The sequence below is a fragment of the Pelophylax lessonae genome, assembly GCF_965119305.1.
Source record: "Pelophylax lessonae genome assembly, chromosome: 13".
Taxonomy (NCBI): Eukaryota; Metazoa; Chordata; class Amphibia; order Anura; family Ranidae; genus Pelophylax; species Pelophylax lessonae.
The window spans coordinates 40,566,967-40,592,129 of record NC_138780.1 but is presented as its reverse complement, the minus strand read 5'-3'; the positions used below and the strand labels follow the sequence as shown (position 1 = coordinate 40,592,129).

The window sequence follows — 25,163 nt, the reverse complement described above, 5'->3', positions numbered from 1 at the left end:
AAGAGACGGACTATGAAACCGTTCCTGCAACAGCTCATCAATCAGCAAATCAAGTATCGATGGTCCTTCCCATTTAAACTTTCCTTCACCTATAGGGGCAAATCACACTCCTTTTCTACCTTTCATGATGGGGAAGACCTCTTGCTACACCTGGGCATAATTTCCAGAGAGCCATTGTCCCCAGGCAGAGAGAGAGAACTGATGGTTCACTGTCGCCCATATGGTCTACCCAGAAGCAACGCCAACGTCAGCTACGGAAGAATACTCAGCCCACCTGAAGATGGACGGAGTTCTGCTTTTTGGTCTAGTTTAATGTTGCACCTATAGTGCCTCATCACCTTGATTGGTGGCCCTCTGGTTAAGGGGGCCCACTGCCTCAGTATTACCTGGTGTGCACCTAGACGCTGTGTTTGCTAGTTTGGCCTATTGCCCGTCAGAGACATTTTTCTGATGAAGTTCCTGCTGCTCCCTTGAATTGTTAGCTTGCATGTTCGGTCCTGGTCATAATCCATTTAGTATGCGAGCGAACGTGCATACACATGCCACTTTTTTGTGACCTTGTTTACATCCCTGGGATGACGACAACGTTACACGTGTTTTGTCAGGTTAAGTCCACTCCTGACTGGGGTGTTCGCCCAGGGTTCACTTGGTTTATTTTTTTTTTTTTATTTAATTTTCAAATGCATTATTTGATACATACCTTTGCCTCTGGCCGCTTGTCTTTTTCTTTTCTACTCTTATTTTCATTCTTTTCTCTCTTCTCCTTTTTCTCTAGTTCTTCAGGTCTAGATCATGGATGGTGGTCTAGTGGTGTAAGTGTTTATTCCAGCTTAGGGGTCTCCTATGGTTATACGGGACCATGGTAGCTACATTGGGTGAGTCTGTTCTGCTTTGCCATGATGCCTAAAACACGCTCCTCAAATTATACTATAGTCTCCCATAATGTGCAGGGCTTAAACACCCCCACGAAAAGGACAAAGGCCTTTCAATTTTACCACAAAATTGGGGCGGATATTCTCTTGCTAAAAGAGAACCATTTTTCGAAACCATCAACCCTAGATTTCTTAATGTCAGATATATGCAATGTTACTTGTCCGTGGGTCCTGAGAAGAAATGCGGAGTGGTGATCTATTTTTCAAAAAAGGTTCTCTTTGCACCCAGTACGGTGGTCAGGGATAGGGAGGGTAGATATGTAATGACAGTGGGCAAAATCAATGACCAAGAAGTTTTCTTTATCTCTTATTACGTAGGGTCAGGTAGCTTTTTTTCGTGCTATGCTGGAGGTCCTGCTTCCCAAAACAATGGGGCGGGGGGGGGGGGGGTTCTGGGGGATGATAGTAATCTCCTCTTGGACCATACCTTAGAAAAATCACAATCTCACAAACCGGTAGTGCGGAGGCTTCCGAAACAGAGTAACAATTTGGCGCATTTATTGCATCATCATGATCTTGTTAATGCCTGGAGGGAGAATAACCCCTCTACTGGGGATTACACATTTTTCTCCCATGTCCACAATACCTACTCACGCATTGACCACATTCTAGTACAGGCATGCATGTTGCCATTTATCACTTCGGTAAAAATAGTAGATGCACCTTGGTCGGACCATGCTCCGCTTCGCCTGACATTGTCCGATCTGTGGTCCCGACCGACCCCCTCCCCGTAGATACTGAATGCCTCCTTGCTCAGTGACCCGACTATTTATCAGGAAGTGGAAATGGAGATTCACTCGTTCTTCGCTGATAATTTACCTTCAGACACGTCTCCCTTCCAATAATTGGGCGGCGCATAAAGCAACAATTAGGGGCAAATTGCTCCAAATAGCAGCCAGAATGAAAAAGAATCGTGATAGCACAATAAAACAGCAGGAAGAGGAATTAGCCTCTCTTCGAGAGGAACAGCGTAAATTCCCCCAAACGGACATTAGACATAAAATTGATATGGCAAGGGTGGCCCTGAACTTGAACCTCACTACATGGGCAGAAAAGTCCATCCGTTGCTCCAGGCATAAATTCTACGCGCTGGGCAATAAGCCCAATACCATGCTAGCCAGAAAATTGGTCCCCCGAAATTACACTGCAGCCTTACCCAAACTACGCCTCAAAAATGGTCAGCTGTCATAAAACCTGCAATTGGTGGTCACCGAATTTTTCGATTTTTATTCCGCTTTATATGCTAAACCAGAACCGCTGAGAGTTGCTCAGGCGGATACGTTTTTTGGGAATATACCCATGCCCAAATTACAAAAAGCTCACATTGAGCTCATGGAAAGTGAGATAGAAGAACATGAGGTTCGGACAGCGATCAAACACTTGAATCCCTCCAAGGCTCCAGGCCCGGATGGAATTTCCGGGCATTACTATAGAAAGTATAAGGATCTCCTTGCCCCCCACATGTGTGCTTATTTTAATGCAGTCCGTAGGGGGGTGCCTCTCCCGCCAAATTAAAACAGGGCCTTCATACATGTAATACCAAAGCCTGGTAAGGATCATGGGGAATGTTCAAACTATCGCCCTATTTCTTTGATTAATGTGGACCTGAAGGTCCTGACAAATGTCCTCGGTTAAATTCATTTCTGGCTTGCTATATACATCCGGACCAGGCGGGATTCGTCCCCAACAGACAAGCTTCCGATCAAACTAGGAGGGTTATAGATGTAATCTCTGCACTTAACTCCGACATGGGCATAGGCGAGGGATGTTGGTCTCCCTAGATGTCCATAAGGCATTTAAATCTATCTCTTGGGACTACCTGCTTAATGTTATGGAACGCTATGGCTTTGGTCCTCGCTTTTTGTCCATACTTAGAGTACTATATGATCGCCCCACTGCCTCTGTCATGGTCAGAGGCCACCAGTTACCCTCTGGACGTTTACAGGGGCACTCGGCAGGGATGTTCCCTTTCGCCACTGCTTTTCGTATTAGCGCTTGAGCCCTTTGCTATTAAAATAAGGAATGAAGTTGACATTCAGGGCATTCTATGTGGGGGAGTAGAAAACAAATGCGTGCTTTTTGCGGTTGACATCTTGATGATGTTATCCTCCCCAGTCACCTCCATCCCCAATTTACAGTATATCTGACGCTTCACCGTTTCTCTCAGATCTTGGGACTCACGGTCAATCATACAAAATCTCAGGCACTGAATATTTTGCTAGAGAATAGCACGGTTGAGATCCTACAAAGGAACTTTACCTTTCAATGACAATCTAGGACACTTCCATACTTGGGGGACCAACTCACTCCTTCCCTGCACACCTTATACTCCCACAACTATCCACCATTGTTCAAAAAACTCTCGGAGGATCTGATGAGGTGGCAATTCCGACCCCCATCGTGTTTTGGCAGAATACACTCCCTTAAAATGCTAGTGCTTCCAAAAGTTATCTGTTTCATACTCTTCCTATAACACTCAATAGGTCTGATATTGTATCCTTTCAGAAGAAGATGTTTACTTTCATATGGGGGACTAAGAGACCGAGAGTGAACAAACATACGCTCCATACCCCCCCCCCCCCGGGGGAGAGGAGGCCTGGGGGTCCCGGACCGCATTAAATATTTTTACGCCTCTCAACTTGCTCAGCTCTTAAGATCCCACTCACAAGCTTCACACCCACTGTAGCTGCAGATGGAATCTTGCTGTGGTGGGGGGATGACCGATTTCCCATTTGATGTGGTTATAGCTGAAATCTCGCCCGGCCATTTAATGCCCCTCGTTTTCTCTCTCCCTGGGATTGTGGGATAGGCTGGCCCCTCTGTTTAGAAACACTGAGTTCGCTCCGGGTCTTGAGCCCCGAGCGTTCTCATGGTGGACAAATAAGGGTTTATTACGCCTTGCTGATATATGTGATCATAAGGGTCTGTACACCAAACAAACTTTAATCGATAAACTGCAAATGCCTGTATCTGTATGCTTTCGGTTCTCCCAAATAACACATTATGTCAACACTTTGAAACACATGTCTGACCTTGCCTGTAGGACTCGTATGGAATATCTATGTGAAAAGTTTGATAAGTTAAAGGGTCATATCTCAGAAATATATGCTATCCTTACGACCTCTGATTATAGGAAACTGGCCTATATGGAGACCTACAAGAATCTCTGGAGCTGGAAGTATGGCATAAGTTAGCTTGCACTGCTTCTAGGGCCCTGATTAACACCTCCATAATTTAAGCTAACTACAAAGCTCTCTTGAGGTGGTATATGGTCCCCACTAGGTTGGCAGCGTATGTCCCGGGGGCTTCTCCACTTTGCTTCCGGGGCTGTGGTTAACAGGGCACCGCATTCAATGTGTGGTGGCAGTGCCCTAAGGTGAGACAATATTGGATATGGGTGAACAATTTTATTTATTCCTTGACCCAGGTGAACTTGCGGAAATCCCAGACACATGTGTTATTGGGGGATATGGTGGTAGATGCCCCTAAGGGGGCCAAATTACTAAATAGATTTATATTTGTGGAGGCCAGGATAGTCAGCTACTATACTCTTCTACTTACTAAAGGCAACATTGTCTTGATTAATGATCAATGAGAGCCTTTCAGCCATACTCAATGATAAGATGCAACTTTTTAAAAAGGTCTGGAATCCGTGGCTTAAATATTTAGAGGGGGACCCCCGGGCTGGACAGTTGTAGATGGTAATGGTAATGGACTGCATAGGTTATTCTGTAAAAGCCGCATTGGAACTGCTGCTTAATCAACACCAAGAGCTTGTCTCTCACTGTCCTGAGGTGCTCTTCTTTCCTCTCCTATTCTCTATCTTTAATACTCCCCTCTGCCTACTGTCTCTCCTTTCTTCTCTTCTCTTCTTTCTCTCAGAGGTGGATATCCTCACCCATCCCTTTGTGACTCCTTTGGGGTTCCATTTACCCACATGGACCCCGCATATGGCGGAGCCCTGCAACAAATGCGCCCGGACTCAACGAGGGTCCAAGTAGTGATGTTTACTGATTTTATCTGTGATTAAGGCCCGCCCCACTTCTGTATGCTGCTTCATGGTTACTGAAGGTAATCAGAATTATTGTTGTTATGGTTCATAAGCATTTCTGTATGTCTCATACTGTCTTCAGCAAACTGTTTGCGGGCTTTCTTGTGCATCATCTTTAGAAGAAGCTTCCTTCTGGGATGACAGCCATGCAGACCAATTTGATGCAGTATGCGGCGTATGGTTTGAACACTGACAGGCTGTCCCCCTGTCCCCCCCCCCCCCCCTTCAACCTCTGCAGCAATTCCGGAAGCACTCATATGTTTATTTCCCAAAGACAACCTCTGGATAGGACGCTGAGCACGTGCACTCAACTTCTTTGGTTGACCATGGCGAGGCCTGTTCTGAGTGGAACCTGTCCTGTTAAACCGCTGTATGGTCTTGGCCTCCGTGCAGCAGCTTAGTTTCAGGCATTGGCAATCTTCTTATAGCCTAGGCCATCTTTATATAGAACGACAATTCAGTTTTTCAGATCCTTAGAGAGTTATTTGCCATGAGGTGCCATGTTGAACTTCCAGTGACCAGTATAAGAGAGTGAGAGCGACAACACCAAATTTAACACACCTGCTCCCCATTCATACCTGAGAGTAACGAGTCACATGATGATGGGGAGGGTAAATGGCTACTTGGGCCCAATTTGGACATTTTAACTTAGGGGTGTACTTACATTTGTTGCTAGTGGTTTAGACAATAATGGCTGTGTGTTTAGTTATTTTGAGGGGACAGCACTTTGTTCTGCAAGCTGTACAGTCACTACTTTACATTGTAGCAAAGTGTCATTTCTTCAGTGTTGTCACATACATGAAAATATATGATAAAATATTTAAAAAAATGTGAGGGGTGCACTCACTTTTGAGAGATACTATATATATATATATATAATATACATACACACATACACACATTATATACTGTATATATATATACACACACACACACACACATCAATATTAATATTGAGGTGGCCTCGCTAGCACCTACCTAGGAGGGTGCTACATAAGCTTTGTAATTAGACCTGTGAACACTGGCTATATTGTAACTGCTACAAATCATATTGCAAATAGTTGCGCCTCAATTAACTGCCTTCTGTACTCCAAGCACTCAAAGGGTTCTGATTATCCACATTTGTGCTAATCTTTCTTGAGATAACAGAAGTAATATTTCTACTTTAAGCATTCTTTTTTTTTTTTAAATACTTCGGAAAAGTCCACGGGAGGGATTTGAACTTGCAGGAAGTACAGGAAATCTCCAGGCTAATTTGAAGGACTATAGTCAAGATAGGGAAAATACCGTTCTGAAAAGTAGTGTAAAAGCAGCAGCAGTGACAGGGGCGGTACCTGTCAACCCAATCACTGGCCAGGGATTAGCTACCTCTTGAGGGCAGCCACTTAAAGCGGAGTTCCACCCTGGATTTTTTTTTTAATACCCCCGGGACAGTCAAGGCTAGTACATTCCACAATGGCTAGCCTCTGATCTGTCCCGGGTTGCACTTACCTGTTAGGACAAATACTTACCTTGCAAACGTCTTGTCCAGCGCTGCCATCTCAGATGTGGGCAGCTTGAAGCCATCGAGATCCCCTTCGGCGTCTTCTTCCGCCTTCTTTGGTCCCTTGATGCTCTGCGTCGGCCCCGACGTCACTTCCGGGTCGCGCGCGTCATCCCTCGACAGCTTCTGGGCATGCCCAGAAGCTGTTTAGTAGGGGATGACGCGCGCGACCCGGAACTGACGTCGGGGCCGGTGCAGGCGCAATGATTCCTGGGAGCTATGACGTTCAGCTCCCAGGAATCATTGCAGAGCCAGGAAGTGACGACGGGCCGCGGCCGAGGAAGGAGGAAGAAGGAAGTAAGGTAAGTATTTTTTCTTCGCTACGAGGTAAGTAAAAAAAAAAAATATGCGATTATCCATTTCTTTTTCAGGTGACCCGGAGCGAGAAGATGGAGGTAAGTATAAAAATAGGGTGGAACTCCACTTTAATGATTCCTGGGAGCTATGACGTTCAGCTCCCAGGAATCATTGCAGAGCCAGGAAGTGACGACGGGCCGCGGCCGAGGAAGGAGGAAGAAGGAAGTAAGGTAAGTATTTTTTCTTCGCTACGAGGTAAGTAAAAAAAAAAAAATATGCGATTATCCATTTCTTTTTCAGGTGACCCGGAGCGAGAAGATGGAGGTAAGTATAAAAATAGGGTGGAACTCCACTTTAAGGTTGGGAAATCAGGTCAGGGTCCAGTATCTGTTAGGATGGGTAAAAAAATTGCTTCAAGGAGGGCATCTAACCATTGTGAACCCTACCACTTGACCCCGAAGGAAGAGTTGATAGATAAATATGGGCCTTGGGTTGTGACATATATTCAAGATTGGGATTGCTGGACTGGGAAGAAGTATTCTAAAAGAGGTACTTTTAAGCCTAAAGCCTGGGAGGCCCCGTGGTATAGTCACCACTGGAAGATGATACGCCCAAATAAAAAAGAGATGCTTGGAGTGCATGGATGGTAGAATCCATGAATAGGGCTGATGATGTGAATATTTTTACTGTGGGAGTTAAGGAAAAAACACACCAAATGACGCTAAGTAGAGACAAGCAGGAGCAGCTACTAGAGCCAAATCCCCAGAGTAGTGATAGTGATGAAGAGAGGGAAGATGAGGAATTTTCAGGATTGGGGTCCTATGCAATTGCCCGGTCCTTGTTAGTGAAATACTCAAAAGCGGATATGAAATGTCATCTTTCAGCAGATGACAAAAAGGGAAAATCTACAACTTGCTGCAAAATTTGACACCCCAGTTAAAACCCTGAATGGATCACAGAGAGACTCTTTCTGTGAAGCACCGAACAAAAGGAGAGAGACAGCACAGGGGAAGGGACTGCTGACATTAAGGGAGAAAAGTCTCCCTAGTGCCAAAGACCATATACTACTTTCTTCCCCTCTGACGGAAGAACCTCCCGGCTACTGCCTACTGGCAGTTCTGCTACTGAGTACACTGTCTATGTACCTTTACGCCCCCAAATGACTAGTACCCAAACTAGCAAAAAATACTGATTTTAACTTGTAAACAACAAGTGTCAGAAATAGGCCTGGTCCTTAAGTGGTTAATGAAAGAGATGCAACAAGGTCTGATTTTGACATAAATAAAAGGTATCGATCCCAGATAGGATCAAATGAATAAGTGAAATAGTAAATTAACCAAAACACCATCTGTCTATCCATTCAGCTGCTCTTGTCAGAGTTTCAGTAGCTCTTTTACTAAATACTTCCACCCCTTGAATTTGGTCGGCTGGGGTTTTCCCAAATACCTGCGGAAATTTACACCCAACAAAGCCACACTGATCTACAGCATTGCGTAACAGAATCTGAGCTCTGTGACTCCTCTCCAATGCATAAAGTGTGCAGAAATCACCAACTGTCTGCAGGGTCAATAGCTACAGACCTCCAAACTTCATGTGGACTTCAGATTACTGCAAGAACAGTGTGTGGAGCGCTTCATGAAGTGGTTTTCCATAGCCAAGCAGGTGCATTCAAGCCTTACATCAAGTGCAATGCAAAGCGTTGGATGCAGTGGTGTAAAGCACGCTGCCTCTGGACTCTAAAGCAGTGGAGACGTGTTCTCTGGAGTGACGAATCATGCGTCTCTGTCTGGTAATCTGGTGGACGTGTCTGTGTTTAGCAGTTGCCAGGAGAACAGTACTTGCTGGGGGGGGGGAGGGGGGATTATGGTGTGGGGTTGTTTTTCAGGGGTTGGGCTTGGCGCCTTAGTTCTAGTGAAGGGAACTCTAAAGGTGTCAGCATACCAAGACATTTGCACAATTTATTTAATTGCACCAGTACACAAAGCAAGGCTCATAAAGACATGGATAAGTGAGCTTGGGGTAGAGGAATGGTCAATCATTCCCATAGACACACTCCTAAACCTTGTGGACAGCCATCCCAGAAGAGTTGAAGCTGTTATAGCTGCAAAGGATGGGCCAACTAAGTATTGAACCCTACGGATTAAGATGGGATGCCATTAAAGTTCATGGGCATGTAAAGGCAGGCGTCCCAATACTTTTGGCAATATAGTGTATCTTGAATGGTGGTTGGTGTTGTTACAGCAGGTTTGTTCTTAAAAATGACAATTACAATTTTACCACATCACATTAATATTTATTTAAATCTTGTTTCTTGGCATAAATAACATACCACTATTTCCAAGCTCGCTCATATGGGTAAAGGTCATATGGTCTCTGCTTATTAGATGTATTGTGGATGTTTCATGCCACTAGAGACTGCAGAAAATCAAGTTTTTACATCAAGCAATCTCTCTGGTAAATATGCATTGTCACATAGGGAACAGCAAGGCACAACCATCAGTGCTCCTTTACACCAGCGTCTGGGGGGGGGGGGGGGGGCAGTAAAAATAGGCAGCTGAGCTGTGGTCTTACCAAACCCTAGCCACCCATCTAAATTACCTACAGCCAGTTGGGACTATACATGTAGCCTGGATAAAGAATCCATTCTAGCATGTTTGGCGCTGTTCTATCTCTTTAACCACTTTAGCCCCGGAGGATTTGGCTGCTCAAAGACCAGGCCCTATTTTGCGATTCGGCACTGCGTGACTTTAACGGACAATTGCGCGGTCGTGCGACACAGTTTTTTTTTTAACTAGTAATGGCGGCGATCTTCAAATTTTTTTTTGTGGGACTGCGACATTGCGCCGGACAGATCGGACCCCTAACTGACATTTTTGACACTTTTGGGGGGACCAGTGACATTACTATAGTAATCAGTGGTAAAAATATGCACTGTTACTGTAATAATGACACTGGCAGGGAAGGGGTTAACAGTATAGGTGATCAAGGGGTTAAATGTAAGCCTAGGGGAGTGATTCTAACTGTGAGGGGTTTGGGCTTATGAGATGATCACAGAGACATGTGATCCTATATAGCAGGATCACATGACCTCTGTGATCATTGCAGGGAGAAGGACGGATGGCTGTGTTTACATCAGCCGTCTGTCCTTCTCTGCCAGCGGAGGGGGGAGATTGTCGGTGTCAGGTGGGCCTGGGACCCACATGGAGGGTGCCACTGGGAGGGAGAAGAGCGCACTGCGACCCAGAAAGCGATGTGTATGATGTCACTTCCGGGTCCCCTGTCACTTTCCCCGGCTAGCTTAGCCAGGAAGGAATGTATGGAATTGCGATTTGCATTGTGAATTGCGATTTGCATTTAGACCCTGCATGTCTCATTAGAAAGAACCTGTCACCTAAAAATCATCACATAGGGGACTTTAAAAAAAAAAAAAAATTTAGCAAAAAAATACACCCAAGCTAATAAAATCCCCATCATGAAATTTTGAGCCCCCCCCCACTCCCACATATACACACGTACAAATGTAAATGCACACGTCAGAGGTGTCTGCGTGCGGAAACTTTGTTTGCCATACATGTTACATATTACAACGCGCGCCGGAGTGAGAGCAATAATTCTAGCACCAACATTAACCACTTAAAGACCAGCTGCCGCAGATATACTGCGGCAGGTTGGCTCTCCTACGCAAACTGTACGGCGGGTCTCGGGTGCGCGCGCGCTCCCTAGCCCTGCAGGTAAACAGGAGCGCCCGTAGCCCTGCAACAGGTCCGGCGGCCGCGATGGCGATCACTGCAGGGACTAACAGAAGGCGGTGTGACGTTGTAAACACGGCACACCGCTCATCTGTCACTGACTGAAACAGGGCTGCTGTGTTCCTGTTATTTCAGAACACAGGAGCCCTGGTTCCATCCACCAAGTCTGACCCCCACACAGATAGAATCACTCCCTAGGTACATATTTGACTCTTTGATCGCCCCTGGTGTTAACCTCTTCCCTGCCAGTGTCATTATTACAGTAACAGTGCATATTTTGAGCACTGATTACTGTAGTAATGTCACTGGTCCCCCCCCCCAAAAGTGTCAAAAATGTCAGTTAGGGGTCCGATCTGTCCGCCGCAATGTTGCAGTCCCGCTAAAAAACTCAGATCGCCCCCATTACTAGTTTAAAAAAAAGAAATAAATAAAAATGACATAAATCTTTCCCCTAGATTGTAGACAATCAAAATACGCTTATTGGCAAAATGTGGCAAAATACAAACTGGCCAAAAATGATGAAAAAAAATAACATTTTTACATTTTGTTTTATTGGGAATGTTATATAGCAGAAAGTGAAAAATATTGCTTTTTTTTTTTCAAAATTCAAAATTGAAAAGGTTGTGTAGCTCTTTGCAAAATAAATGAAGACCGTACGGTAAAGAGAATTAGGAGAACCCTGCTCATAAGAGCTTACAATCTAAAAGAAGGTACAAGTGATACAACAAGTAAAAAATGTAGAGATAATAACTAAAGATACATTTAGGATATAGTAGAGAGAAACCAGAACCCCTGTCAGGTCTTTATCTCTGTCTGCACCCCCATTAGGGAGATTCACCCTCTCTATTTGTCCTGTTTACCATGATCATCAAAAGTGAAAGAAAAACACAAATTTTGGATTGACACCAGAACAGTGATAGAAGAGAAATCTTTCAATGGGCACACTAGTTCTGGTGACAACCAGGGATGCCCTCACTTTTCCTCTCAATTCCTGTTTTGGCTATGGGACAGGAAGTGAAGGGAAATCTCCCCAATGGGACATGAATAGCATAAACCTTCCTTACTCTCCCTAAAAAAAACAAAAAAACCAAAAGCTTTGCCTTTAGTTCTACTTTAATAGAGAAAGTAGAAGTTCAGTTTTTAGGTGGAGGCGGGATAGGCTTCCCTGAAGAGATAGGTTTTTGGGGATCACCTATGAAACACAGTGCTTTATAAGTATCTCGGTGTGAGTACATACCTTCGACCTTTTTTCACCACTTTGAGTGCTACCTCCATATTCAGCTTTTGGCTCCATGCTCTATAGACCTTCCCAAATCCTCCATCTCCCACCGGCGTCAGCCCCTCCAGATCTCCGGGTGGGAGACGCTGCATGTTGGATCTCGGCAGACAACACAAATACTGAGCTGTTAGAGGTGTGGAAGGTTTTATGATTGCTCGGGGAGTGGAGATCAGAGCCCATAGCGGACGTCACACTCTGTACATAGGATTACATTGCAGACGAGGAATTTCTGCTCTTCTTTCACTTCTAGTAATTGGCTTATTCAAAGTCTTTTATCCCTTTCCTAAGGGCAGATATGCGATGACTTTGCTTCGGCGTTATTTGTGTGTGTGTAAGATGGCAGTGCTATATAATAATAACCAGAGGGCTAGCTGATGGGGCAGGTGTTACTTTTCTCCATATTTTCTGAATTAACTCATTGGGTGCCAAGCGGTGGCGACTCTAGGAACAATATATAGAGGGGGGGCGCATACAATACCACAGTCAAAACTGAGGGGCACTGATCATTTTCATCAGTAAATCATACCACTGAAGAAAATGAAATAATATATATAAACTAGACATTAAGCCCGTTAAATTAACGGGCGCTAGAACATATGGCTGACTGAGCGGCTCTCGCTTATCTCTTTTTTTTTCTAACAACGCGAGAGCCACATGACATAGGCAGCTCTGCACATAGCGTCCCTGTTGCCCTAGCAACAGAGACACACGCAGAGCTGACCGAGCGGCTCTCGCGTGCGAGCGCGTACCCGCCGCGTGCCCGCGCATAACCGCCGCTTCAAGAGTTTTGGCCGGCCGCCCGACTGGGGTGTATGTAGGATATCTATTCTATATTAATAATATGCAAGTGTCTCTGCGTCCGTCCCTGTGTCTTTTGGATTGTGCTACTGCGCATGTGCCCCACGGACAGCCGTTGGGACTGGGGGTGGGCACCATGTTAGGGGCCCCAGAAGTAAGTCACACTGACCTGTGTAGGATGGGGAGCTCCTCGGTGTCGGAGGCCGGGTCCTGGGTGTTGGGGGTTACCCCGATAATGGTGCTCTTCAGGGAAGTTCCTCTAGCAGCTCTATCCAGATCCCCCTGCGCCTGCCTCTTCTCCTGACCCATGACGGGGTGCTCCTGCCCGGCTCCAGCATGCGGGTGAGTGTAGACTCTCCGGCAGGGCCGGAGTGCGACTCATTTTTAGCCCTGGAGTTTCATGCCTTAGACCGGCCCACTTTAGTTCACGACTGACTATATTAAAATAATGTAATTAAAACTTCAGAATATAAGTTTGCAATGGCTGCGGGCATGGTACAGGAGAATGCGGAGCTGCGGGCATGGTGCAGGGGAATGCGGGCATACTGCAGGGGAATGCGGGGCTGCGGGCATGGTACAGGAGTACCATGCCTGCAGCGCTGCATCTCTTGTAGTATGCCTGCAGCCCTGCATAATGGCAGGCAGTGCGGCAGTGGAGGAGTCTCACTTACCTGTTCCTGACATGTGCTGGGGAGGATGGGGGAGCTCCTCGGTGTCGGAGGCTGGGTGTTGGGGGTCACCCCCGATAATGGTGCGGTGTGAGGGCCGTTGTACTGCTGATAGTTTCAGTAGCCACCGTTCGGAATTAGTATGTGCTGGGGAGGCGGGAGGCGGAGTTCCGATCAGTGGCTTAGATTTTAAAAATGGCGCCACCCGGCACCAACACGTCATTGCGTATGCGCCGCAGCTCGGGTAAGCTCAAAAACATTTGGCTATTCCTGGAAATGTGTGCGGCTTTTACCGAGCAGCGGCACATGCGCAGTGACATGTTGGCGCCGGGTGGCGGCATTTTTAAAAATCTAAGGCCACTGATCGGAACTCCGCCTCCCGCCTCCCCAGCACATACTAATTCCGAACGGTGGCTACTGAAACTATCGGCAGTACAACGGCCCTCACACCGCACCATTATCGGGGGGGACCCCCAACACCCGGGCTCCGACACCGAGGAGCTCCCCCTAGCCTACACAGGTCAGTGCCCGCCCCCCGCCCCCAGTCCCAACGGCTGTCCTGTGGCACATGCGCAGTAGCGCATTTCCACGGACACAGGGAATCTTGAATCTGCGGACGCAGGGACACTGGGGTTTTATTAATATAGATAAGGTTACAAAATATGAGAGTGATGCAGTATGCAATGATACCTTTTTATTGCACTAACCTAACACTTAAAAGACAAGCTTTCATGAGTTTTCCTTTTTTCCTCAGGTGTTACTTTAGACCTGAGAAAGAGAGGAAAACTCTCAAAAGCTTTTCGCTTAATTTTGTTTTCATTAAAATAATAAACATGTTATACTTACCTGCTCTGTGCAGTGGTTTTGCACAGAGTGGCATGAATCCTCCTCTTCTCAGGTCCTGCGCCGGAACTCTTGGCTCCTCCCTCCTGTTGGGTGCCCCCACGCCGCAAGCAGCTAGCTGTGGGAGCACCCACGCAGAGTCACTGCTCTGTGTATCCATTCACACATAGAGCTGTGGCTCCACCCCCTCCGTCTCCTGGTTGGCACACTGACTGTGATTGACAGCAGCAGGAGCCAATGACCAATCAGGAGTGCGAGTCCCCGGAGAGGCAAGGCTCTGGTGGACATCACTGGATCAAGAGGGGGCTCGGGTAAGTATTAGGGGGGCTGGGGGTGGGGTTGCTACACACAGAAGGTTTTTTACCTTCATGCATAGAAGCAAAGTGCTGGAGTGTCAGTGGAGAAAGTAATGTCTGCTCTACAGCAATCAGTGCAAGTGTGCTTCCAAGTCATGCAGTGGTTGCTATCGGCAATGACTGGACATTTACCTAGGAAACACTATGTCTTCTCAAGTAAATTGCTGGAGTGTCGATGGAGAAAGGATATGCTGTATTGTAGGAGAAAATCATGTCTGCTTTACAGTAATTTGTGCAAGTGTGCTTTCAAGTTATAGTCAAGAAAGCAGTGACCTGGAACGCGAGGATCAGCGCGTCAGGGGTTGTGTCTGTACATGTGCTGTGGAGGAAAATGTCTGCCATGCAGTCGGTTACAGAGGGACAATTTCAAGCAGCAGCGAGGGAGTTTGGTTGACTTGTGAATGGGAAAGTGCAATTGAAGCTCGAGTACAGATCTGTGGCAGGGAACACAATCTGCATTGCGGTAGTATTCATGCAGGCTGGGCAGTGTTATGGCAACAGTGCAGGGGTTACTGCACTGCACGGGAGAGAGCACGCCAAAGAGATATGCCTTACAGGAGGAGTCAACGACAGAGAGTCAGCTAGTCTGGGGCCGTGGGCGGTGTCGCCCTCTGCGGGCTGCCAGTTCAAATGGAGGAAGGGATCTGAGACGTCACTTCTACCATCGGGTGTAGCTGAGGAGCAGACACGTCTGTGGAGAAGCAAGATGACGGATGCCGAAGTGAGCAGGAGCGCAGGGGCTATCCCACCTGTTGGCAGAGAACCTGTGGAGCGGACTGAGTTGCCGAATTTGACCCTGTGGAAAACCAGGGTCCAACCAGTGCCCAAAAGAAGTCTGGCCTTGTGCAGCGGAGGGGACATGGAGCATCTACGACTGGTATGTAGCAGATGCCTGAATGTGTCTATGCAGCTGCGGGTGTGGGGTCAGTGTGGGTACTGCAGCGACATTTTGTTGCAGATAGAACAGAGTAATTGCCAGCCCAGAAGACTGTATGTGACCTAGGAGGCAGGAACCACTCGTGAACTGCTGACACCTAGAGTGGCTGTTCCTGTTGCAAGAGGATAGAGAGTGCTGAGAGTACCGCTGGGGCCAGGACTAGTGATGCAAACCTGCACTACTATCTGCAAAACCATGTCTCAGAGGTGCAGTGCATGCAAGTTGTGAGGGCCGAGCAGCGGCTGCAAGATGCACCAGTGACAGTGGCAGCAACTAACAGTCCAGCTCTTACAGAGACAGAGGGGAGTCAATGGGTTCAGAAGTTGAAGGCTTCCAGTTCATCCAGTGAGGGGGAGCCTGGGGCTATTGATGTAGAGTCACCCAGTTTCCAGCATTGTTGTGGGTCACTGGAAGAGGGAATCGATGACTGGAAGTCAGTAGTGGAGACTGAGTGGGACTGGGGAACTGAGGAGAGAAGAAGCTCTATGATTTCGAGTTCGCTCAGTGAACAAACACAGGCAGCAGTTGTTCACATGCAGTGCGCAAGGAACTTGGGGTTCTGTAAGACTTATGCCACTAGGGTCCCAGATCTATCCCCACTTCGCAACTATGCCCGGGCTCGGGCATAGAACAAAGCCTACTCAAGTCTGATCAAGAAAGTGGAGACTGTGTATACCCCACCTAGGAGAAGAGACAGGCAAAAACTTCCCAAGTTCTCACGCTTCCAACGCCTTGTTCAAAGGAAGGTGGCCATGGAATATGGATATGATTTATCCATATGCTCCCCAGGAGACAATGGAGGAAATTGAGAGCAAGAGAGGGGTCTGGTGTGAAGAAGCCATTTGGGACTTTCTATATGTCCCCAAGCCACATCGGAACAAATCAAAGCCTCAGTTGTGGGACACCTTCCTTTCAATCAAGGCGAATTAGAATCTGGGGCGGTCCATCTACATTGACTGAGTAGAGGTCAACTGCCCAGATGGGCCAGTAGTATTCGAGATCCTGAAGGCAAGATCATCCATGTACCTCCTCCTGATTATTACTGCTGAGGTGTGCTGAGTTCTTGTTCCTGTTGGAAATTTGAGTCACCAAGGGGCTAGTTAGCCTGAAGAGTGTGATATATTGACTGAAAAGAGTTACAAAGGGGCTGGTGTGCCTGAATAGTCCCCTTGGCACTAAAGTTGCTGTTAGGGCTGGAGGCTCTGTCCCGAATTCCCTTCCCTTCTATCCTTGCAAAAGAAGACGGGGAGCAGCGAAACGGCTACAATTTCTTCACCTGGGAGATAGAACTTTTGCCACAAAGAGCTTCTCCTGTTCAAGCTAGGGGCTACTACCTGGAGGGGGCAAACCCCCTAGTTCACAGAGACATCCTATTAAATCTTCTTGGCCTTGGGCCACTATTGCTGCTAAAAAGAGTGTTGAGAAAGGACACTTTGTGAAGATCCTTTGGGGCAGTGGGCCAGAGTAATGCTGAAGGAAACTTTGTGCGAGTTGCTATCTTGTGAGAGGAGGGTAGCGGCTTCTTGCCTCTTCAGAGAGAGGGAGGCCACAGTGAAGGATCCCTCGAAGAGTTCTTACAGAGACTCACAAGTAAGGCAAGCTTTGCTCAGACTCCAGCAAGAATAGCTTGCCGCCAGAAGATGTGTTGCCTCAGTGTTACATGAGCAAAGGACACTGTGAACACCAGTTGGGTGTACTCTGCATTTCTTCATCCTAAATTATGGGCCTGACTAGAATAGGAGAGAGTCAGTGCCCTAGAATATGAGAGGGGCTGTGCCTATTGCTAGTCAAAAATGATTCCCATATGGAAACTGCGATACGTGTTACTTGGTTAGATTGGCAGGAATTGTTCTGTTTTGTCTGTTACAGGTGACGAGTAAAGTGTGTCCTTAGGGGGCCGGCAGTGTTGGAGATCTCTACGAGAATGTAAGCGTCAGAGATTTTGTGGGTGAGAAGGCCGCCTCTATGGAGAGGGCAATCTCACCGTAAGTATGTAGGATGTTTACATTGCTATGTACTTACCTTTTCCTTTGCAGGCTTGCAGAGGATCTTCTGGCACTTAATTTATTGTATTCGCTGGTCACATATGGGGTATGCCCCATGGCCCTGTAGATATCTATTTCCCTTTTCCCCCTTTCCGAGTTTGTGGGATACTCCTTGTAAATTTTGTACAGGTATTTTTGTAGAGGCGAATGCCCAGAGCCGGTGAGGACATGGCTCAGTTTGGTGGGGGTGGGGGGGTGTGGATGTAGCACCCTCCATGGTAGGTGTTAGAGAGAGAAAGTATAGTTTTGAATGCTGTCTGCTTACCAGAGGGATTTCAGGTAAATCTTAATTGTTCTCTGCCCACCAGAGAGAAGGATCTGTTAGTGAGGTCTGCTCAATGTGATCAGGTGCAACTCTGCAGAATGTTTCACACTGGTCCAATAGGGAGGCATGTTGGACAGTGGGAGGAATCCTGACAAATGAGTTTAATACAGTCCTAGTAATTTGGCAGAGGAAAGTGCATCGGTGCATGCTGGGATACTGTATAAATACCAGGTGCACATGTGCTCGGGGTCTTTCATCTGGAAAGCAGAGTCCCGGAGGGAGGGGGAGGCTGCCTCCTCCTCTGTAGAGGTGCCATGCGGCCTGGTGAGGCCAATGAGAGTTGTCCTTATCCAATGTACATAGTTCCAGGCCGAGTATCCCACTATTTCCTTCTCCCATCCAAGTTCCAAAATAAACACTAAAAACTAAAACCTCTGGACTGTTTTTTGAGCAACGAGCCATTGGGTGTAAGGACGAATGTGTGAACTGTACTCTAAGTGGCTGTGTGATGGTAATGAGAGGAGGCCCAACAAGTCATCATACAGCAAGCCCTATGGGGACCATCCTACATATCTATATATATCCCTGTATATGGAGTGTACAGGGAGGCACTGCTGTCTGGACTGTATACACTTCATGTACAATCAGTGCCAGACTAGGTAATAAAAACTAGCCCGGGAAATAATTTCATACCAGCCCCAGTGACGTAGCATGGGTTGTCAGCACCCAAGGCAAAGCAAGTCATTTGTGCCCCTACCCAGCGGACATTTAGCGCTCCCTGAGTCCCTTCCACTCGTACAGTATTAAAATCCCTTATGGTACATTTTACGATGTACCACTCATTGTATTTGCTCTCCTTTCTTTCCCTTAAATCCCTCTCTATCATAATTTCTTTTTTTTTCCATCTTTCTCTATCTGTCTGTCTTGTTCTTTCTCTTCCATTTTCTTTATTTCTCCTCCTCTTTTCCTCTCTTTTCCATGTATTCTCACTTTTTATTCCTTCTCTTACTCCTTGTTGGGGGGGGATGGGATGAGTGGCAGTGTTGGTGGGGGGGGTGGAATGGGATGAGTGGCAGAGCTTGTGGGGGGGATGGGATGAGTGACAGTGCTGGTGGATGGGATGGGATGAGTGGCAGTGCTGGTGGGGGAGATGGATGAGTGACAGTGCTAGTGGTGGAGATTGGATGAGTGGCAGTGCTGGTGGGAGGGATGAGATAAGTGACAGTGCTGATGGGGGATATGGGATGAGTGGCAGTGCTGGGGGGTGGGATGGAATGATTGGCAGTGTTGGTGGGTGGTATGGTAGTGCTGGTGGGTGGGATGGGATGAGTGTCAGTGCTGGGGGGGGATCAGTGGAAGTGTTTGGGGGGGGGGGTCAGTGGCAGTGCTGGGGGGGTGATGGGATCAGTGATAGTGCTGGGGGGATCAGTGGCATATCTGGTGGAGGGTGATGGGATCTGTGGCAGTGCTTGGGTGGGACAGTGCTAGTGCTGAGGGGAACTCTGATCAGCCAACTTAGGTGCTCTTGATCAAGGTCCTCTGCTGATCTGAGAACTGTAGTGGGAACGTTTAATGGCAAGTATAATCACAGGCATTGTGTCTCCGGCTCCATGATGTCTCACAGCAGTAACACCTATGCTGAAATCAGAAGATAGGGTCTCCTCCAGCTCCTCTCACTTCACATTCCTCAATAGTCAGCAGACCTCTAGTCTCTGCCCCATTAAGCCATGCCGTGAACTGAATGGGCAGCCGCGAAGAGGCTGAGTGGGTGGCCACAGGCTACAGGAACAGCCCAGCTGGGTGGCAGCAAAGAGGCTGGGAGAGCCGCGCGGGCTCCAGGGACAGCACTGCCTCCTGTTCACAGCAAAGCCCCCACTCTGAACTGAGCTGTTCTTGTAAAAAAAAAACAAAAAAAAAAGTCCCAAAACTCCTAGCCAACAGGGGCCCTAAATTTCCTGCTATCTCGGTAGGCCAGTATGGTCCTGAGTACAGAAGGAGATATATGTGGACCACTGTCCTGACTGCTAGAAGGTGTACAGCTCCATATACAGGGATATATATATATTACTCAAAAAATGAAAGGAACACTTTTTAATCAGAGTATAGCATCGAGTCAAATAAACTCCCGGGATATTGACTGCTCAGTTAAGTAGCAGAGGTGGTTGGTAATCAGTTTCAGATGCTTTTGTCTTAATGAAATTAACAACAGGTGCACAAGATGGGCAACATTGAGACAACTCCAAAACCAGAAGGATTTTTTTCAGGTGGAGGCCACCGGCCTTTTATTCCCTACTCATCTTCTCTGACTTTTTTCCCTCGTTTTGCATTTGGCTAGGGTCAGTGTCACTACTGGTAGCATGAGGTGTTACCTGGACCCTATAGAGGTTGCACAGGGAGTCCAGCTCCTCCAGCATGGCATATCAATACATGCCATTGCCAGAAGGTTTGCCCAGCAGTCTCAAGAGCATGGAGGAGATTCCAGGAGACAAGCAGTTACTCTAGGAGAGCTAGACAGGGCCGTAGAAGGTTCTTAACTAACCAGCAGAACACTGTATCTGTTCCTTTGTGCAAGGAGGAACAGGATGAGCAATGCCAGGGCCCTACAAAATGACCTTCAGCAGGCCACTGGTGTGAATGTGAATGTCTCTGATCAAACAATCAGAAACAGACTTCATCAGGGTGGCCTAAGGGCCCCACGTCCTCTAGTGGGCCCTGTGCTCACTGCCCAGCACCATGGAGCTTGATCATTACCATTGAACACCAGAATTGGCAGATCCACCACTGGTGCCTTGTGCTTTTCACAGATGAGAGCAGGCTAACCCTGAGCACATGTGACAGATGTGAAAGGGTCTGGAGAAACATTATGCTGCCTGTAACATTGTTTAGCATGACTGGTTTGGTGGTGGGCCAGTGATGGTCTGGAGAGGCCTATCCATGGAGGGACACACAGACCTCTACAAGCTAAACAATGGCCCCCTGACTGCCATTAGGTATTGGGATGAATTCCTCTGACCGGTTGTCAGACCCTACGCTGGTGCATTAGGTTCTGGGTTCCTCCTGGTGCACGGCAATGACCGGCGTCATGTGGCGAGACTATGCAGGCAGTTCCTAAAGGATAAAGGAATTGATACCATTGAATTGCCCCCACGCTCCTCCAACCTAAATCCAATAGAACACCTTAGGGACATTTTGTCCATCCAAAACCGCCAGGTTGCACCTTAGCATGTAGGGCCGTGGGGGCCATACAAATTACTGAGTACCATTTTGAGCTGCAATGCAATTTCAGCAAAATGGACTACCCGGCTGCATCATTTTTTCACTTTGATTTTCAGGATGTCTTTGAATTCAGCCCTCTGCAGGCTGATAATTTTCATTTCCATCAAACGATGTGGCATCCTTTCGTTCCTAACACATTACCCAGTCCATATCAGTATAGATATCCAGCATGATATTTTGCTCCATTGAGATCTAATGTTTTGAAAGTGTTCCTTTAATTTTTTTTTGAGCAATACATATATATATATATATATATATATATATATATATATATCCTTCTACCCACAAAATATTCCTAATTATTATGCCATAAGCGAGGGGAGGGAAGAAGAGGGGAGAGAGACAGGGAGGGGGTAGAGAAGAAGGGGTGAGAAAAAAGGGGAGATGTAAACCCTAACTAAATTACTTTAAAAGTCCAGTGTATCAAACTTTTATGAAATGCAGTGCGGTGCCAAAAAAAAAAAATTACTCCACCTAAAACAGAAATTCTTTATATATCTTATATCATGTGCAATACTATTCCTACTGTTACTAGAAGGCCACCAGTCTCTGGCTTTAAGATGTAACTAAATACAAATCTTTTTTTTTTCATTTTGGATAGAGTAAGGGGGGGGGGGGGGGGTTAAAACCCCGGTCAGATTTTTTCCTATCAATTTCTCTCCAAACTGAGAGTGTCCCCATTGGAAGATTTCCCCTCTATTCCTGTGTTAGATTATTATTCCAAATTCATAATTTCGCCACCTATTGGAATTACAGTATCTAAAAGTGAATACACCCCTCACATTTTTGTAAATATTTTATTATATCTTTTCATGTGACAACACTGAAGAAATTACACTTTGCTACAATGTAAAGTAGTGAGTACACAGCTTGTAAAACAGTGTAAATTTGCTGTCCCCTCAAAATAACTCAAAACACTTCCATTATTGTCTAAACCACTGGCAACAAAAGTGAGTACACCCCTAAGTGAAAATATCCAAATTGGGCCCAAAGTGTCAATATTTTCTGCGGCCACTATTATTTTCTAGCACTGCCTTAACCCTCTTGGGCATGGAGTTCACCAGAGCCTCACAGTTTGCCACTGGAGTCCTCTTCAACTCCTTCATGAAGACATCACAGAGCTGGTGGGTGTTAGAGACCTTGCGCTCCTCCACCTTCTGTTTGAGGATGCCCCACAGATGCTCAATAGGGTTTAGGTCTGGAGACATGCTTGGCCAGTCCATCACCTTTACCCTCAGCTTCTTTAGCAAGGCAGTGGTCATCTTAGGAGTTGTGTTTGGGGTTGTTATGTTGGAATACTGCCCTGTGGCCCAGTCTCCGAAGCGAGTGGATCATGCTCTGCTTCAGTTTGTCATAGTACATGTTGGCATTCATGGATCCCTCAATGAACTGTAGCTCTCCAGTGCCGGCCATGATGAAATATGGATAACAACCGGCTAAAGTTAACAACTTATAATGTAAGAGGTTTAAACTCACCAATAAAAAGATATAAAATCTTGGAAGAGTTAAGGAGAGATATGGTAAGTATAGTTTTTCTGCAGGAAACGCATATCTCTCTATACTCTAATGTAAAACTTTACTTTAAACATTTCCCAATATGGTATTATGGTGATACTCCAGTTGATCGAGCAAGAGGAGTGGCAATAGGAATAGCCAAAAAAGTGGATTTCTCCCTTGAGGAGAGTAGAACTGACCCTTTTGGTCGATATATTTTCCTCAAGGGACAGATAAAAGGTATCAAATTTACGCTAGCCAACATCTATAGCTCAAATAAAAACCCTAGCGGTTATCTAGGGAAGCTCTCATATGATTTGGCACTCTTTAGAAAGGGCTATCTGGTGTTGGCAGGGGATATACATTTTTGTATAGATCCAGATCTTGATTGTACATCGAGGGTGAGGTCGTTGGGAGAGTATAAACTCAGGAAATAAAAAAAAGAACTCCACAAGATACAATTAGTAGATGCATGGAGGATTTACTATCCAAATAAAAGAGACTACACCTACCTCTGTACACTCGAAGTATTCAAGACTGGACTACATTTTTGTTGATCACCGACTGTTGGAATCGGTAGTGGGTACAGAGATAGGTACAATAACCCTGTCGGACCACGCACCATCGGGTTTAACAATAAGAATGCCAGGCTTTCAAAATACTATTAGGACATAAAGACTGAATGAAGACTTAATCCAGGAAGAAGAAATAGGAAGTAGAATAGAAAAAGAATTAGAATTATCTCTCAGGAAAATGAAACCCCCAAAACCTCAGTAGCGACTATCTGGGAAGCACATAAAGTTTATATCAGAGGGATATTAATATCTATTGCCTCAAAAAAAAAGAATGAAAGGACCAACTTAATAAAAAAATTAACAACGGAAATATATGAATTAGAACAAAGACATAAAAAAGATCTAACAAAAGAAATAGAAAAAGACCTTATGTTAAAAAGAGATCAGTTAAAAGACCTACTGGAAGAAGAAACTAGATGCCATTTTAATAAGTTAGCAAGATATAGATATAAATTTGGTAATAAACCAGGGAAATCTCTAGCAAGACTACTAATGAAAAAAAAAAAAAATGATATAGAAAAAGTGAAAAATAGCCGAGGAGAAATAATTAACTCAACAACAGAAATAGCTGGTGCCTTTCACACCTTTTACAGTGCTTTATATAATGTACGTGAGGAAGAAACACAGCACATAAAACAAGAAAGAATAATAAACATACAAAAATATATTAAAGAAGCAAATTTACATAAGTTATTTAAAGGACAAATTATAATTCCTGGATGCCCCCATTTCCCAAGAGGAAATAAGAGATGCATTAAAAACTACCCAAAACGGGAAAAGCCCAGGACCGGACGGATATACAGTAAAGTAATATAAAAGATTCAGAGAAATTTTATCCCCAAAATGCATACATATTTAAATAGTAACATTTAAGTTACTTGGAGTGTCAATCCCAGTGGACGCCCTCGTAAGGGGAAACGCGTCGGATGGAGAAGCCGCGCTATCACTACTTGCGAACATCTGTCACCTGTCCAAATTTTTTACATTCATGTAAGTGTGATTCCTTTAATAAATTCCTTATCAAGAAGATACTGCACTATTGCCTGCTTATATTTTCTTGTCATATGGGGAGCTATCCTGCGGGCACCTTTGGGAGACTATTCTAAGGAATAGGTCCCTATGCTCAATATAAAGAGGCAGGATTGTTTAAGGAACACCAATTCCTGGACAGCGGGGATTCTAGACGTCCATCTTTAACCCTTCATCAAAGCGATTGTTCATGTGACATCTGGTAAGAGTCCATTTACATTTCTTGCACTGGGTGAAGGATTTTGGTCTGAAGATTCCTTGCTGTATCCCATGGGCTTATGACATCTTTCATGCATGCTCAAACTGTCAGTTGGTAAGGGTACCTCTTCCTCCTTCATATTTTGGTGATATGAGAGATCTGTGTATTCAGCATCTGCGCCTTCCTTGGTTTATGAGCACTTCAACACTAAGAATATTTATCTGCACCAGTTTTTGGGACTTTATTTGGGAGTCTTGCGTTTGCCACTCTCCCTTTTTCACAAGAGACTTTTTATTTATGTCATTGTACATGTCACATCTGGTTATTTATTTGTGTTTATTTTTGTGGATATTTACACATCTTTAGGCCCCGTTCACACTGGGGCGATCCGACTTCCCGGGGCGACCTCACAAGTCGCGGTGCGCTGCTCGCACCGCGACCTCGGAGCGGCCGGCACGGACTTCATAACATTGAAGTCAATGCAGGTCGCTCCAGGTCGCCCCAAAGAAGCTCCGGACCCTTTTTCTAAGTCAGAGCGACTTGTGTCGCTCCTATTAGAACGGGTCCACAGCTTCTCTATGGAAGGCGACCTGTCAGGCTTAGAGTGTACTTTAGTTAGTACACGCTTCATATCAAGCGCACCTTATTCTATTTTAATATTTCATACATATTTAAAATCAATATAATTATTTTAGAAATTTGAATAGATAGTTCCAGGAGGAGCTAAAGTAAGGAGAACAGAGTTTAGAAGGAGAGTTATTTCTGGCTGGTTCAGTTCTGAAGAATAATATGTCCGATCATTTGATACAAGGTTGTGTATATGAGAT

The 25,163-nt window shown here is 45.8% G+C and overlaps 1 protein-coding gene across 1 annotated transcript in view; it reads right to left on the bottom strand.

Moving 5' to 3' along the window:
- The window catches only part of LOC309569818 (receptor-interacting serine/threonine-protein kinase 3-like), a gene marked incomplete at its 3' end in the record, with an annotated part of 42,379 nt that extends 30,430 nt beyond the window's left edge, over positions 1 to 11,949 (bottom strand). Inside the window, exon 1 of the mRNA XM_082275821.1 lies at positions 11,810 to 11,949. Coding sequence (XP_082131947.1) covers positions 11,810 to 11,943 — 134 coding nt within the window. The 5' untranslated portion in view covers positions 11,944 to 11,949. The remainder of the gene's footprint in view (positions 1 to 11,809) is intronic.
- Between the last annotated feature and the right edge of the window lie 13,214 nt (positions 11,950 to 25,163).